The sequence below is a fragment of the Hibiscus syriacus genome, unplaced genomic scaffold (genome assembly GCF_006381635.1).
Source record: "Hibiscus syriacus cultivar Baekdansim isolate YM2019G1 unplaced genomic scaffold, ASM638163v2 tig00117005_pilon, whole genome shotgun sequence".
Classification (NCBI taxonomy): Eukaryota; Viridiplantae; Streptophyta; class Magnoliopsida; order Malvales; family Malvaceae; genus Hibiscus; species Hibiscus syriacus.
In genome coordinates this window covers 410091-427610 of record NW_024063519.1, presented here as the reverse complement: position 1 = coordinate 427610, position 17520 = coordinate 410091, and the positions used below count along the sequence as shown (strand labels likewise).

The 17520-nt window shown below is 36.0% G+C and overlaps 1 protein-coding gene and 1 pseudogene across 1 annotated transcript; one reads left to right on the top strand and one right to left on the bottom strand.

Annotated features, from left to right (window-relative positions):
* Positions 1–2571: 2571 nt before the first annotated feature.
* Positions 2572–16819, top strand: LOC120194895 (annotated as a pseudogene).
* Positions 2721–3661, bottom strand: LOC120194896 (protein TIFY 5A-like). Its single transcript, XM_039197070.1, has 3 exons — positions 3512–3661; positions 3279–3366; positions 2721–3041 (listed from the first exon to the last, which is right to left on the bottom strand). The coding sequence occupies exons 1-3, from the start codon at positions 3568–3570 to the stop codon at positions 2838–2840; spliced, it is 351 nt and encodes a 116-aa protein (XP_039053001.1). The 5' UTR covers positions 3571–3661; the 3' UTR covers positions 2721–2837.
* Positions 16820–17520: the final 701 nt, after the last annotated feature.

The following is a 17520-nucleotide window of genomic DNA, read 5'->3' as shown; positions in this document are numbered from 1 at the left end:
TGGTTGTCAACAAATAATTTCCCAGTTCCAGAGCCAATTTCAACTTCACGACTGAGGATATTGGACTCAGAACAATGCTACTTACTTGGATTTCAACTTCACGACAAAGGATATCCAATTTCAGGCTCAACTTCACGACGAAGGGGCCACCCGCGGTTTCAAATTCACGACGAAGGGAATCGTGCACACAAGCATCATCCATCTTTAGATTGGATTTCAACTTCACGAAGAAGGATATCCAACTCAAAGAAGGAGTATCTGTCAACAAAGACCTTCGAGTTCGACTACGCTCAGCTCCAAGACACATCATTTACAGCATAACTCAAGGCTAGAAGGGTTATCTGCCATCAAAATTGTCGAGTTCGATTCCATTCAGCTCGATGACACATCAATCGCACTACTTTCCAGTTGCAGTCGAGGTTTTCAAGTCGAGAAGAGGACCTGGGTTAACCGTGCTTTAGTGACAAGCAACCATTTTCAAGCAAAAGTTATCTGTCAATGAAGATTTCTCAGTTCGATTCTGATCCAAGGTCTTTAAACCGAGAAGAAGACCGAAGGGCAACGAGAAGCCACGTGCTGATTCAAATTCCGAACTACGGCTTCAATTTCATATCATTTCAAGATGAACTCGGCTTCACGACGGAGGAGTCATCCGTAACTCAATTCGACAGGGAGTTATTGAAACATCGGAGTCAATTTTCAACTTCACCGAACGAAAAGTGTGTCTTTTAATCTTTGCCCTATCCCCGTTACACGACTATGGACAAAGAGGGGCAGCTGTCAACGCACCTTTTCGTCCTACTAGGATTCAAACTCCTAAAAATAGGATAGAATTTTGCTAGGATTCAAACTCCTTAAAATAGGATAAAGTTCTACTATGATTTAAACTCCTAAAGATAGGATCCACAAGCACTATAAATAGTCATTGTAACTCACTATTGTAGGAGACGATTTACAGACAAAATACAGAGGAAAACACAGAAAATACAAAGGCAAAGCTATTGTAAACGATTCGAAAAGGAAATAAAAGGTAGCATTTTTTTTGATTCGTTCATTTCTCGCATGTGCACGTTATTTTTTTTGAGATTTGATTCCAATAACCCAAAACGTGGGTTGCGCCGATGACAAAAAATGGGTGGGGTTTCGAAGTTTCGAACCTAGATCTACCCCGAGGCGTGTTCATTTTTTATCCCCCTAATGCGTAATATCAACGTTAATTGTCTTTCAAATTTGGCCCCAATCTTTATTTTTCTTTATATTAGTCCTTTTATTTATTGTATAGATATTTTTATTTATTTATTATTTACATTATTGTCATTATATAAATATATACACGTATGTTCTTTTAAATGATTTTAAATTGATTTTTTTGCACTATATATTATTATTATCTATACATATATTTTTTATTTATTTATATTCATTTGGTTATTTTTTAATACTATATTTATTATTTATATATATATACTTTTTTTTAAAAAATATTTTACTTATAAGCGTATTATTACTATATATATGTATATAATTGTAATTATCTTTATTTAGTTTTTTTTACTTTATCATTATACATATATATGTATGTTTTAAATAGTTTATTTATAAGCCAATTATCATTATATGTATATTTTATATTTGGTTTATATATATTTTTTTGTTTTTGGTTTTTTTATATTATATATTTTCATATTACTATTATTATTGTTATGATTATTATTTTTCTATTTTACTCATTTATATATATATATTAATATTTCATTTATTTATTTATTTATTTTTCCTTTTATTTTTTTTCTTATTTTTTTTCTTCATTTTTTCATTTATTCATTTTTTCCCTCTGACACATCTTATGACTTTTTAAGGGTATTTTCATCAATTAATCAGAAGTAAGTAATTCATTATCAAATTTTACCTTTTAATTTAAAATTACAATTTTCTTAATTAAGACAACGGGAAATTACGTAGTACCGAAAGGGCGGTTCAAGGGTGCTAATCCTTCCTTAACCGTAACCGACTCCCGAGCCCGACATATTTATGGTAAGACGCAGATCAGGTAAGAAATAGGGTATCCGATCAACCCATTTATTTTTAAATAAATGATCGGTGGTGACTCACAATCCACATTTTTCAAGTCGAAGCCCAATCCCGGGGCCCAACCGAAATACGGTTACGACAATATAAAATATTTTTTAAAATTTTATATTTATAGACATAAAAAATAAAGATCGTACAGAATTCTAAATTTAATAAATATAAAAATCTTATTAATAAAAGACATCTAAATTATATTTAATACATAGAATTTTAATAATAATAGACATGCAAATAACAAGTATTAATAACATTTCAAATTATAAAATCAATATTTTTTAAAATCCTTTATGTATCATTTACTTGAAATTTGTGTGTGCAATGAGATACGTTGCTTGTGTTGGTAAAGGTTGAGTGTTTTTGTTCAAGTCTTATTATACTTAAAAAAGTATGTATATGTGAAATCATAAATTTTACTTTTATTTTGATATAAATCTTATAATATGTGAACGTTATTTTTAATATTTTTAATTATTAATGCATCTGTCGTATATTATCGTTCCTGATTATATATATATTGGTCTTAAATTATGGAAATGAAATGCCGTCACAAGAACCATGCAACATCACATAATTAAGCATATAAGAAAATCTACAGATTAATGTCACAAAATATTGTCTCCCGCCACTAGTATCGTAATTCATACATAAATTAAAAACAAAAAAAGAGGGGAAATAATTGCTAGCCAGGAAAAAATAGTTCAGTTCCTTAAATTTAACAAATTAAATTGGAAGGCATTGGGGATGATCTATTTATAATAATGGTAAGGAGAGGTAGCTTGGATTCGCATCTTTCGTTTTTGGAGGAAACGTTGAAGCGATCTCTTCATGGCAAGTGCCGTGCTCGGGCTATTTACAAGAGATTTTAACGTGGGCGACGGCGGTTCCAATCCCGTCGGAGTTTTTATTGTTTCATCCATTTCCCGGTTTGCTAGCATTAGAATGGCTATCGCCTGCAATTCCATGTGCAAATTTTCATTAACAACAAATCTAAAAGGAATGAAACATTTAAGTGAATAAATCAGCAATGACCCTTTCATTGAACAAACACGTTAGATTTTGGAAATACAAAACAATTCCTGAAAATTTTTAAAACATTAAAGATCCTCTTCACGTCGGTGTTTCTTTTTTCATATTGAATTCTAATGCATGAATGTTGTATAAAGTCTGGAGTAGAACCAAATACTCACATGAAGCTCTGTAACATCACAAACGCAAACTCTTCCATTGTAAAAGATTGTTAGCTGTTGCTGATGGTTTTCTGGGCTTTCTTCCATCCTTGGATCACCAAAAGAGAAAAACCCATCAATTATACTATTCATTTCTCTCACTACTAATCAATGTTTATGCGAAAAACAAGTGCATGCCTACAATTACATACATAAATATATAAACATGAAAGAAAAAGTGAAGAAATACATACATGTCGCCGGTGTAACTAGAAGGAAGAAGGCCAAGTTCCAAGTTGCAGTTTCGTCTCATGTTAAACTCTTGTTTCAAACAAAGCGACTGAGAGAAGAGAAGGAAGATGAGAAAGTGGTGGTGGTTTTGGCGAATATGTATAAACGAAAATTCAAAGAGAAGAAGAAAACGATAACATGGAGGGGAAATGGTGATCTACCTACCAATATATATATATATAGTGAAGGGTTGGAGTTGGGTGGTGGTGGGTACAACTGTTTGAACACGCTCTGCACAAAAACAAGACGCACAACACGACTAAGAAAAACTGTTCAAAATAGCTCTGGGATTTTTCTCTTCTTAATTTAAGCACGTGGAACATGATATTCTTTAGAGTCGGCATTACTTTCTTTCTTTTTTTTTCATGAAAATTGAATAGTCTTGGGGCGTCGACCATGGGCTTTTTATATTACAACAATAGGCTTAAAGGGGTAGTTTTTCAATTAAACAAACAAGAAAAAAATAACCCATGGGGCTTTATGAAATTAAGAAAGCCATCTTTTAAAAGCGATGTATCTTTCCATTATACGACACAGAAATGGGTTGGATTTTTCTTGCGGGGATTGAGGAAATTTCGTGATGTTTTCTTTCTTTCTTTCTTTTTGGTTTGCTTGTCCTATTAATATTAATTATCATGAATAATTTTTATTATTTTAGTACTGCAATACTTCTAATTAATTATATTTTTTATTGATTATCATGAATAATTATTATTATTTTAAGGGACAGGTGTCACCTGCTACCCAATTTTTTTTTGTTAATTATCATGAATAATTTTATTTTATATTTGTTTTGCTCTCGACCAGAAAATGGTTTCAGTGCCGGAATCTATAAGTTTACTATATTATAATTTTCCTTAATTTATAATCAAAATAAGAAAAAAAAACTTTATATTATATGATCTTTTATCGCATGGAAGTATATGTAAATGTGATAAAGATTTCTATAAGACACGTTTCTATATAACTCACAAGAGGCATGTCAGGGAAAATAAAATAAAAACATGTGATCACATTATAACACCAAATGAAATGGGTTAGGCTGCTCTTTATTTTGATAAAAGAAAACAAGTAAAAAATATAATTCTTGCGAAAACAGGAAAACAGAAAAACAGAAACAGAAAAGGGAAAATCTTGAATTTTAACCACATAATACTATAACCAGACAATTGAATAGCTTAGTGGATCAAGAGCCGTTTTGTCTCTTTTTACCAATATTTATTTATTATTATTATTATTATTATTATTATTATTATTATTATTATTATTATTTTGTTTTTGTTTTTGTTTTGTTTTCAGGTTACAAGACCCAACATGCCCGAACCTCAATTACAAGCCAACTTGACCCGATACTCAAAGCCCAAACTCGGGCCTAATTACAAGATGGCACATTTGGTCTAATCTAATCCTAGTCATTTAGGGTTTTTAAACCCTCGTTTTCCAGCCTCAACTTGCTGCCGCCGCCACAAAAACCAATCCCAGGCCACCGCCGTTTCGTCCACTCCCAGGCCACCACCGTTTCATCCACTCCCAGGCCACCACCGTTGATACCAACCGAAGGTCCTGCAAATGTCAGAGAGCCTAGAACAGATCACAAGCAACCCAAGACGAAGCCAAACACGCAAAAACTATTTTTTTAGTTGTAATGATTTCATATGGAAAAAAAGAAAAAGAAAAGCTCAAGCTGTAAATCGGGCTTATAAATAGTCGAACCAAATATGTAAACAGGGTTCAGACCCTCTAGTTTGGAAAAGCAATAAAAGAGCATATAATCAAATTTGTTTGAGGTATATTTTTTATGTATGTTTTTTCCAGATTCGAAAACCAAAGAAAAGATTGAAAAAATAAAAAATAAAAATAAAAAAAATAAAAAAATCTTTGCATGCAATAAAAAACGAGAGGAGGTAGAATATTTTACCTGAGTCGGAGAGAGTCTTCACGGCGGTCGGATCTCGCGAGGAGGTTGGAGGCCGAACGGTTGGGGTTACTTTAGGTTCGGTTAGGGTCATTTTTAAGGAGTTGTAGCCCTAGATATAGGCTTAGGGGTCTAGTTCCGAGCGTTTAGGTCATTTTGGGATTTCAACCACCGTGTGCGGCGGCTGGTGATGGTTCAAGCCGGCCGCCAGTGGGTCAACCGAAGCAGTTGAGAGAAAAAAAGAAGTTTTTTTAAAAACCGAGTAAGAACAAAAAAAATAAAAGCTTAAAGGTGTATTTATAGGGGTAAGTTAGGGGAAATTTTACATAGGTCCCCCTAACTTATGCGTGTTTTTACATAATAGTCACCGATGATCATTTTTGTTATTTTCCCATTTTATATTTGTGCTTTGCAATATTTGGTATAATATCAATTTAGTCCTCATACTTTTAGCATGTTTTTGCATGTTAGTCCATGTAGGGACTGTTTCTATAATTTACCCTTTTTATGTCTGATATTTATTTTTAGGGATATTATCTGTATAGCCCCCTATATTTTTGCATGTTTATATTTCGAACCTGAATATATGTTTTTATTTATTTTAATTCGGCCATGTAATTTTAATTTATTTATATTTAACCCCATGTTTTATTTATTTTTATTTTAGCATTTAATATTGTAAATGGTCATCTTAGTCCCTTGTATATTTTATTTTAATTTAATTTTGGCATGATAGTTTGATTATTTATGTCTTAGTCCACCTTTTATTTTTATTTTAATGTTTGCATGTTGTTTGCATTTTAATTCATTTTAGTACTAATTAATTATGTATGATAGCCTCATAAGCATCCCTTGGCTCGATTCGAAATAAATTGACTAAGGATAATATTCGATCATTTTACTATTGTCGTAAAGTGACTGTCTTAACGTATAAAAAAGTTACTTTCGGTAATTTTAAAATGAAAGTCTATCCCATTTAGTGACACGAATTAAATCGATTTCTTTTTTGAAATTTGGGGATTGAGAAAAAGACTATGTTCTTTTAATTAAATTCATCGAGAAAAGACTGTTAGATCAAATCTAAGGTCTCGACTCGAGATATTTAAATAATTGAACATCCTTATTCTCATTAAATATCGGCAAAGTAAATAATTAATTCCTTGTTTGTTATACTTTTTATTTGTTTTATTTTTGCATGTGTTTTCCGATAGATTTTCAGAACAATAACATTCGAATCGACATTGAGAATAGTACTATCTTTTCATTTTGGTCCGAGTAATAAATGTCTGCTTTAAGGTACGAGAAGTCATTTATTCTCGATTGGAAATCATTAGTATTATCTTTTTTTCCGAATTGCTATGTCATTTTAAGACAAAATGGTAATATATCTTTATTTCAATTGGAGTAATAAATGACATTTTTAATGGACAAAAGGTCATTTATTCTCGAATGGTAATAATTAGATATTATTGTTTTCACTTTTAAAATTATTTTGGGTGCCGTTATATTATGAGATCATAAATTAAAATAGACTCGAACTTGTAAATTTTTTTGGCCGGGGAAGATCTATCAACTCTCCATAAAATCCAAAGCCTTTTACAAAAGTACTTCAAACTAAAGGAGTTGGGCCCCTACGTTATTTCCTAGGCTTTGAAATTGCTAGGAATAACTCTGGAATCATCCTATCCCAGAAGAAATATGCATTACAGTTACTAGTAGATACATGATGTTTGGGTACCAAGCCAGCCGAATCATCAATGCTTTTATCCTCGAAGTTGAGTGCAAATGAAGGAGAATTACTTCCTGATCCCCAGGAGTATCGTCGATTAATAGGTCGTTTGTTATACTTGACTAATACTAGGCCAGATATTGTCCACACTGTCCATTTGCTGAGCCAGTTTGTATCCTCACCTCGCCTGCCTCATATGATTGCCTTAAAGCATCTTCTGGCATATATTAAAAGTTATCATGGTCTTGGTTTGTTTTTCCCAGTTCAATCCACTAACCACTTGAGCATATTTATTGACTCTGACTATAGATCCTGTCCTGATACAAGATGCTCCACAACTGGTTTTTGTACTTTTTTTGTAACAGTTTGGTATCCTGGAAATCAAAGAAACAAGCTGTCCTTAGCTGATCTTCTTGTAAGGCTGAATATCGAGCTATGGCCATGGCTACATGTGAATTAGTTTGGCTCGTTTCTTTGCTCTCTTTATTTCATATGTATGTTGATTTTGCAAGATTATATTGCGATAATCAGGCTGCAATCAACCTTGCAACTAATCAAGTGTTTCATGAGAGAACAAAGCATATAGAAGTTGATTGTCATTTTGTACGATACAAGGTGAAAGCAGGTTTTCTGAAGTTGTTTCACGTCCGTTCCTCAGACCAGTTGGCTGACATCTTCACCAAAACCCTTCGGCCTCCAATACATCGAGCTTTCATTGCCAAGTTGGGTATCTTTAACATACACACACATCCAGCTTGAGGGGGGTATTAGAGTATATCAACTTCAGCTTGTAATCTTTATAGCTTATACTTGATTAGTTATCAGCTTGTAGTTAGTTAGTTTGTTATCAGTTAGTTAACTGATTTGTTAGCATTAGTTTTTTGGTTAGTCAGTTAACTTTATAGATGTATATAAACCAGTCTTGTAATCCTTCTTCAATGCAAGAAAGCATTACTCATTTACAGCTTCTTCGATCGTTATAAGTCATCTCAATCTGTCAACTAGATGTTGTGGACATGTATGTCAGGTGATAAATTAAAAGGTTGTCAGTTGAGTCCTGGGTGTATTCATCATGCATCTATGTATGTATGCGTATAGGTTTTCGTGTGTGTATAAATATTCTCTGTTTCTGTGTGTTTCACAATCATACTAGATATCACATGTTTTGTTTTTTCTTGAACAAATGTTAACAACATCATGTCAGTATCTTTTATCAGTGATATATTTAACTAGATGTATTTTGTACTCTAGGCATGAGCTTTTACTTTTTGAAGCTCTGCAAGAGGGTTTAGAAGAAGAAATGGAGAGAGATCCCCGTGTCTGTGTCATAGGTGAAGATGTGGGTCACTATGGAGGCTCATACAAAGTGTCCAAAGGACTGGCAAAAAAATTTGGGGACCTTAGGGTTCTTGATACCCCAATTGCTGAGAATTCCTTCACTGGCATGGGATTTGGAGCTGCTATGATTGGTTTGAGACCAGTTGTTGAGGGTATGAACATGGGATTTCTCCTCCTTGCTTTTAATCAGATCTCCAACAATTGTGGTATTCTTCATTATACATCTGGTGGCCAGTTAACCATACCAATAGTTATTAATGGGACTGGCAGTGTTGGACGTCAACTAGGGGCAGAGCACTCTGAACGTCTTGAATCATACTTTCAGTCGATCCCTTGAATCCAAATGGTTGCGTGCTCAACCCCTTATAATGCCAAGGGTTTAATGAAAGCTGCAATTAGAAGTGAGAACCCTGTTATCCTTTTTGAGCATGTTTGCTTTAGAACCTCAAGTAGAGAATCCCAGATGAGGATTACATCTGTAGCCTTGAGGAAGCTGAGATGGTGCGGCCTGGAGAACATGTCACCCTTCTAACCTATGTTGGTAATGCTCAATCCCACATAGTGTTGGAAACACTATTGGGAATGGTATTTAAGGCTTGACATTCCACTTCCTTGTTGAGTGATAGAGAACAAGGGGGGCTCTCGCGCACCGCCGCCACCGTCCGTCCGTCTCGGCTCGGCTCGGCACGGCACGGCACGGCTCGGCTCGGCTCGGCTCGTGGTCGTGGTCGTGGTCGTGGTCGAGGTCGTGGTCGTGGTCGTGGTCGTGGTCGTGGTCGTGGTCGTGGTCGTGGTAATACGTGTCTTCGATACGTCCGCGCGGATACTATCTTTTTAGAGAAAATTCTTGAGGAATTTCTCTTTGAAAGAAACAAATGGAAAATGTGAAAGATATCAACTGATATTTATAGGCTGCTGAGGACTGTTTGAATTTCAAATAATAACAGCTGAATTATTTTTTATCAGAAATTAAACAGTTTATTCCTAAATTAAATCAGAAACGTTAAGATGTACCTGGACTGATTTACAGCTTTGTACAGAGGAGACAAGCTGTTAATATCAGGAGTTACAGGAGTTATTTGATTTAATTCCAGGGGTTACATGATATAATTTCGGGAGTTATAACAGCTGAATAATGATACAATGAACCTGGACTATTTCTGAGTCAGGTTCATCTAGTTGTTTCAGCTGTTACAAATAAGAGGTTTAATCCTGAAATTTTATGGACGACTTTAACCCTATTTCTAGCCTATAAATAGAGAGCTATATTCAGCTTCTCAACTCACTCCAAAACATTCACAATTCACTTACCAAAGTGTTTTCTAAAGTTCTCTCTGTGAGTTCTCTCTGAGTGCTTTCCGATCAGAAGTGCAATACCACCAGCAGTCCACTCCGGTTTCGGGTGTACGAAATTCGGAGCGACCGTGTTAACCTCGGGGGACAGTCCGCCTACTGCAGCGATTACACACATCGAGGCGAATTCGTTTCTAAGGCAGTGATTCTTACCACGACACGGTTTACGAATCTGTTCTTCTTAATTACTGTTTATATTTTCAGTCAGTGCTAACGGTGTAGTTTTGCAGTTCATATATCCAACAATTTAGAAACGAATTCCCATAAACTGCAATCATGTCGACACCTTTGAGCAAACTCATTCCCGATCTTTCCAAGCTCGATGCACTTGATGGAAAGAACTATAGAAGGTGGTCCCAAAGAATTCTTATATTCTTCGAGCAACTTGATCTTGATTACGTGTTGCTCAAGCCACCACCTACCATGCCACCAACCCCAGCTGTTGGTAATGATGCGGATGCGGTCCTCAATGATGATGCCTTAGCAACTGTCGCCGCCGCTCTCGCTACCTACGAGAAATTCGAGAAGGATAACAAGACGGTACGAGGACATCTGCTCAGCCACATGTCAAATAAACTATTTGATATGTTCCTTAGAGAAAAGAGTGCCAAGGCAATATGGGACACTCTCGACAAGAAGTATGGTGCGGATGATGCGGGGATCAAGAAGTACGTTGTCGGCGAATAGCTCAAATTCCAGATGACAGACGACAAGCCAATAATGGATCAAGTCCATGACTATGAGAACTTAGTCGCTGACATCATCGCTGAAGGGATGCAAATATGTGAGGTGCTGCAAGCCAATGTACTCATTGAGAAACTGCCCAAGTCCTGGTCCGATTACCGTAACTCTCTTAAGCATAAGAAGAGAGACATTTCGCTTGAAGAACTTGTGGGCCATATGAAGATTGAAGAAGCCAACCGTTTAAAAGATAAGCTTACTAATTCTATGAGTAATTTATCTTTTAGAGCTAACTTGGTTGAGTCCAAATTTAAGAAGATCATGAAACGTGGGAATCAAGACAAAAAGACGAAACCACAGAAGGCTACCAACTTCAAGAAGTCAGGAAAGGCCAAACCGGAAGGAAAGCCGTTCAAGTGTTATGTCTGCGGTTTACCTGGCCACAAGGCTTACCAATGCCAACACCGCTTAGACCGCTAGAATGACAACAAGCCACAGATGCACGTTGTAGAAGAAGATGATGAGATCATTGCTGCGGTGGTCTCAGAAGTTAATCTGGTGGAGAACAGTTCAGAATGGGTAGTTGACACTGGCGCTTCGAAGCATTTCTGCGCAAGGAATGAGTTTTTCACTGAGTTCGAGGATGGAAACACTGGTGAACGTGTGTACATGGGGAATTCTAGCAGCTCTGAAGTGCTAGGCAAAGGCAAGGTTTTACTCAAGCTGACTTCTGGTAAAACTCTGGCTTTAAATAATGTTCTGTATGTACCTGCCTTGCGTAGAAATTTGATAAGTGGTGGGCTTCTGAATAAGGCAGGCATTAAGTTAGTTTTTGAGGCAGATAAACTTGTACTTTCCCGAAATGGTGATTATGTGGGGAAAGGGTTTTTAAGCAATGGTTTATTTGTCATATAAACTCAATTTAATGAAAATAAAGCTACCACTTCTGCTTATATTGTTGAATCCATTGATATGTGGCATGCTAGATTAGGACACGTGAATATTCATGCTTTAAAGAAATTAATGAATATGAATGTTCTGCCTAAACTAGACACAACTAGCTTTAACAAATGTGAGATTTGTGTAGAAGCTAAGCATACTAAACCTCACTTTAAGACTGTTTCTAATAGAAAGACTGAACTGTTAGAACTCATTCATACTGATCTAGCAGATTTTAGAAACACTGAAAGTAAAGGAGGAAACACTACTACATAACTTTTGTAGATGATTATTCAAGATATACAAAAGTTTATCTCCTAAGAACTAAAGATGAAGCTGAAAACTTCTTTCTTATTTATAAGGCAGAAGTTGAAAATCAGTTAGATAGGAGAATCAAACGAGTTAGATCTGATAGAGGTGGTGAATATGGATCTAATTTCTTAAAAGATATTTGTGAAAAGAATGGCATAATTCATGAAACATCAGCCCCCTATTTTCCTCAACAGAATGGTATAGCCGAAAGGAAAAATAGAACTTTAAAAGAGATGATGAATTCTTTACTAATAAGTTCCGGGTTATCTGATAACATGTGGGGGGAGGCCATTCTATCGGCAACTCATATCTTGAACCGAGTTCCTCATAAGAAATTAGATTCTACCCCATATGAATTGTGGAAAGGATACGCTCCTAATTTACAATACCTGAAAGTATGGGGGTGTCTGGCTAAAGTGGGCTTGCCAGACTTTAAGAAGTCCACCATCAGACCTAAAACCGTTGATGCAGTGTTTATAGGGTATGCTACGAATAGTGCTGCATACAGATTCATGCTTTTACAAGATTATTCTATTTGTGATCAAGAGATGCTGTTTTCTTTGAAAATACTTTTCCTTTAAAGGAACCGAGAATAAATATTGAAACACAAATAGAATATATTCCATCAACTTCTTCTAGTAAACCTGCTAGGTCTTCTGAACAAATTGATTTTGAGCCTAGAAGAAGTAAAAGGCAAAGAGTTGAAACCTCTTTTGGACCAGACTTTATTACTTCCTTTATTTCTGAGATAAATGATTTAGACTTCATTTCAGATCCTATAGCTCAAATTTTTCTATTAGATGAGGATCCTAAAACTTTTGAAGAAGCTATAAGATTTATCGATGCTAGTTTTTGGAAAAACGCTGTTAATGATGAACTAGAATCGATAATGTCTAATCATACTTGGGAATTAGTTGACTTGCCTAAGGGATTCAAACCAATCTCCAACAAATGGGTCTTCCGGAAGAAACTAAGGCCAGATGGTTCGATTCAGCGATACAAGGCAATGTTAGTCGTCAAAGGGTTCACTCAAAGGTTTGGTTTAGACTACTTTGATACATACTCTCCCGTTACAAAAATCTCAACGATTCGTGCATTATTTGCACTAGCCTCTATTCATAAGTTGCAGGTACATCAAATGGATGTTAAAACTGCTTTCTTGAATGGGGATCTAGATGAGGAGATTTACATGGAGCAGCCACTAGGTTTTGAGGCACCTGGTATGGAAGGCAAAGTTTGTAGACTCAAAAAGTCACTCTATGGACTTAAGCAGGCTCCTAAACAGTGGTATGAGAAATTTCATAAAACTATTCTTAGTTTTGGTTTTGTTGTGAATGGTTCGGATGCTTGTGTGTATTCGAAGATGTTTGAAACTGAATGTGTTATCATAAGTCTTTATGTTGACGACATGTTGATTTTCAGTTCTAACATTGAGTCCATTAACAAAGTTAAAAATTTCTTGTCCACTAAGTTTGAGATGACAGATTTGGGAGAAGTAGATGTAATCTTAGGAGTCAAAATTACCAAAACTGAGAAGGGATTTTCTTTATGTCAAGCACATTATATAGAGAAAGTGCTAAAGAAATTTGACAGTTTTGATGTCGTCCCTGTTCGAACTCCTTATGACCCTAGCATACATCTAGTTAAAAATAAAGGAAGTAGTGTTTCCCAAACTGAATATGCTAAATTAATCGGAAGTTTAATGTTCTTAATGAACTATACTCGGCCTGATATTGCTTATGCTGTGAGTAGACTAAGTAGATATACTCATAATCCGAGTGGTGAGCACTGGATTGCGCTTAAACGCTTACTGAAGTATCTTAAGGGTACTGTGAATTGGAAACTTGAGTTTGTTGGCTTTCCTGCGGTATTGGAAGGATATTGTGATGCCAACTGGGTTTCTGATAATGATGAGGTAAGCTCTACGAGCGGGTATGTTTTTACTTTGGGTGGAGCAGCGATCTCGTGGAAATCATCAAAGTAGACTTGTATTGCTCGTTCTACCATGGAGTCAGAGTTTATAGCTCTTGACCTAGCTGGGCAAGAAGCCGAGTGGCTCAGAAGCTTGTTAGCAGATATTCCGTTGTGGGGAAGACCGACTCCTCCAGTTTCATTGTTGTGTGATTCACAAGCTGCGATATGTGTGGCTAAGAACCAAGCTTACAATGGTAAGAAAAGACACATTCGCATAAGACATGAATCAGTTAGACACTTGATAAAGAATGGAGTGCTCTCTTTAGAGTATGTGAAGTCGAAAAGGAACCTAGCAGATCCACTTACCAAAGGGTTAAGTCGGAAGCTGGTCCTAGATTCGTCGAGGGGGATGGGTCTAAAGCCCATTGGTTGAGGAATTCATGGTGGATACCCAACTTAGTTATCTAAGTTCCATGTGGTCAAACGAAACCATGGAAAGACTCATAGTGCACATTCCTACTGCCTATCCCTATGATGAATAATGTGCATGCCCAGGATGAGCTTAATTGCTCTTAATAAATTCATAGCCCAGGCTTTGGGTGGTCTTAGTGAGAGAGACTTGATGAATTTACCGATTTTGGCTGAATATCTATTCTTAATAAGTTCATAACCCAGAGTGAGTGGGTAGGAAATGATGAACTTACCGACAGAAAGGTTGAGTTTGTTAAACTCTTAATAAATTCAAATCCAAGTATTTGGATGGTTCTAGTGAGAAGGACTTATTGAATTTACCGATAAATGAGGTTGAATATTTATTCTTAATGACTTCTTAGCCCAGAGTTTGGGTGGTTCATTTATAATGAACTTGAAAAAAAGTCACCATACCCTTTGTGAGGTTGAGCTATTATAAAAGCTCTTAATTATTTCATATTCCTTTTTAAAGGGTGGTTTATGTTGAGATAAACTTGATGAAATAACCTATGTAAGTGAGAAGGGTTAGCCGCCTTCTATGAAAAATGTTGGGCTATTTTTCTAGCACACTTACTAGAATCCTGAGGTAAGATGGCCAAATATATACTTTTGTATATATATATCTTACACATCGAGGACTCAGGTGGATGAAGGGGTTAGTTGTGTGTTATGAGTTTACCCTGATCTTAGAAAGTTCCAGACTAGTTTCACTTATCTAAGAGAAGGATTGCTCATCATCACTATGTACTAGTTCCAGATATGTTCACTAGTGCTTAAGCAACTAATCTCGCTATTACTCTTCTGGAAAGCTTGTTTTCGAGTTTCAGAAGATTTCTTTCGCATTAGTGGGGGAATGTTGGTAATGCTCAATCCCACATAGTGTTGGAAAAACTATTGGGAATGGTATTTAAGGCTTGACATTCCACTTCCTTGTTGAGTGATAGAGAACAAGGGGGGCTCTCGCGCACCGCCGCCGCCGTCCGTCCGTCTCGGCTCGGCTCGGCACGGCTCGGCTCGGCTCGGCTCGGCTCGTGGTCGTGGTCGTGGTCGTGGTCGTGGTCGTGGTCGTGGTCGTGGTCGTGGTAATACGTGTCTTCGACACGTCCGCGCGGATACTATCTTTTTAGAGAAAATTCTTGAGGAATTTCTCTTTGAAAGAAACAAATGGAAAATGTGAAAGATATCAACTGATATTTATAGGCTGCTGAGGACTGTTTGAATTTCAAATAATAACAGCTGAATTATTTTTTATCAGAAATTAAACAGTTTATTCCTAAATTAAATCAGAAACGTTAAGATGTACCTGGACTGATTTACAGCTTTGTACAAAGGAGACAAGCTGTTAATATCAGGAGTTACAGGAGTTATTTGATTTAATTCCAGGGGTTACATGATATAATTTCGGGAGTTATAACAGCTGAATAATGATACAATGAACCTGGACTATTTCTGAGTCAGGTTCATCTAGTTGTTTCAGCTGTTACAAATAAGAGGTTTAATCCTGAAATTTTATGGACGACTTTAACCCTATTTCTAGCCTATAAATAGAGAGCTATATTCAGCTTCTCAACTCACTCCAAAACATTCACAATTCACTTACCAAAGTGTTTTCTAAAGTTCTCTCTGTGAGTTCTCTCTGAGTGCTTTCCGATCAGAAGTGCAATACCACCAGCAGTCCACTCCGGTTTCAGGTGTACGAAATTCGGAGCGACCGTGTTAACCTCGGGGGACGGTCCGCCTACTGCAGCGATTACACACATCGAGGCGAATTCGTTTCTAAGGCAGTGGTTCTTACCACGACACGGTTTACGAATCTGTTCTTCTTAATTACTGTTTATATTTTCAGTCAGTGCTAACGGTGTAGTTTTGCAGTTCATATATCCAACAACCTATTCAAGAATGAGATATCACGTGACGCAGGCTGCTAAAACTTTGGTGAACAAGGGATATGATCCCGAAGTAATTGTTATTAGGTCTTTGAAACCATTTGATCTTTACACTATTGGTAACTCAGTTAAGAAAACGCATCATGTTCTTATTGTGGAGGAGTGCATGCGGACTGGTGGTATTGGTGCTAGCCTGACGGCTGCCATTACTGAGAATTTCAATGATTATTTGGATGCCCCAATTGTGTGCTTATCATCACAGGATGTGCCTACACTATACGCTGGAACACTGGAGGAAGTAACTGTCGTTCAGCCTGCCCAGATTGTGACAGCCGTTGAGCAGCTCTGCCAGTAGTTGCGAAATCACAATAGCAAAAATATTGTTGCATAGTTGATGTTCCGTTAGTATTATGATGTTTATCTTGAAATCTGGAAACTTTGTTTTCAATATCTAATTTCTGTTGGTTGCCATTTTTGTGTCAATTTAAAACCTTCAAGTGTTTGTCAATTTAAAAGGCAAATGTTTGATCTTGTGCTTTCTTGGCTGAAATGGAAAGTAATTTCTTCTTTAACCAATTTTACAGGTGGTACTGGAAAGTAACTCTGTGCTCCATTTAGTTGCTCTGTCACGCAACTAAACAGTAAAGATTTGTTAAATAAACCAGTGTAATTCATTTCTCTCTTTTTTTCTTCTTCTTATGAATGTGGTAATGGAAATAATCCCATATCTTTATATCTTCTAATTGTTTTTAAAATTTCTGTTTATTTATTTAAGTTTTTCATAGCTTTTATTTGCATTCAAACTTAATCCCCTCACCTTTGAATGTGTTTCATTTGCATTTGATTTGTTGATCGTCTTCTGCAAAAGTTTGTTCTTCTATGATCATCACATCAAAGGCTTTGTGATTTATCGTAATCGTCACTTAAAGGAAAGACATTAACAAAAATTAGCATGCTTTGAGTTGAAGCTAACTTTCTCAAATGTAATGTCCAAATTTACCAATGACCTTTCCTGGGGGGTCTTGGTAATTTATTATAACCATGAGCTTGGTCTGTAAATTGGGTAAACTGTAAACAAATATGCGGAAACATGGTGGTTATTTCGTGGGTTTGGGTCGATTATGTTGGGCCTTTGAGAGAGAATCCTGAGCGTTGAAGAGTCAGTTGCAGGATTTTTTGGCCCATTAAGGCGAGTGGGTTTTTTATTTAGCCCATTAGGGTACTTGACTTTTTATTTTAGAGAATACAATAAATGTTACATTGTATGTGGAACTCGTCACCTCGTTTTTTTACATATATTTTTTATTGGACCAGATTAATGGGCCTTGCGTGGGCCATTAATTTAATGTAATTAATAGGACTCGTCACCTCCATTTAAAAAATATTTTTTTCCAAAAAAATTATAAAAATAATTTAAATTTTAAAAGTAAAATA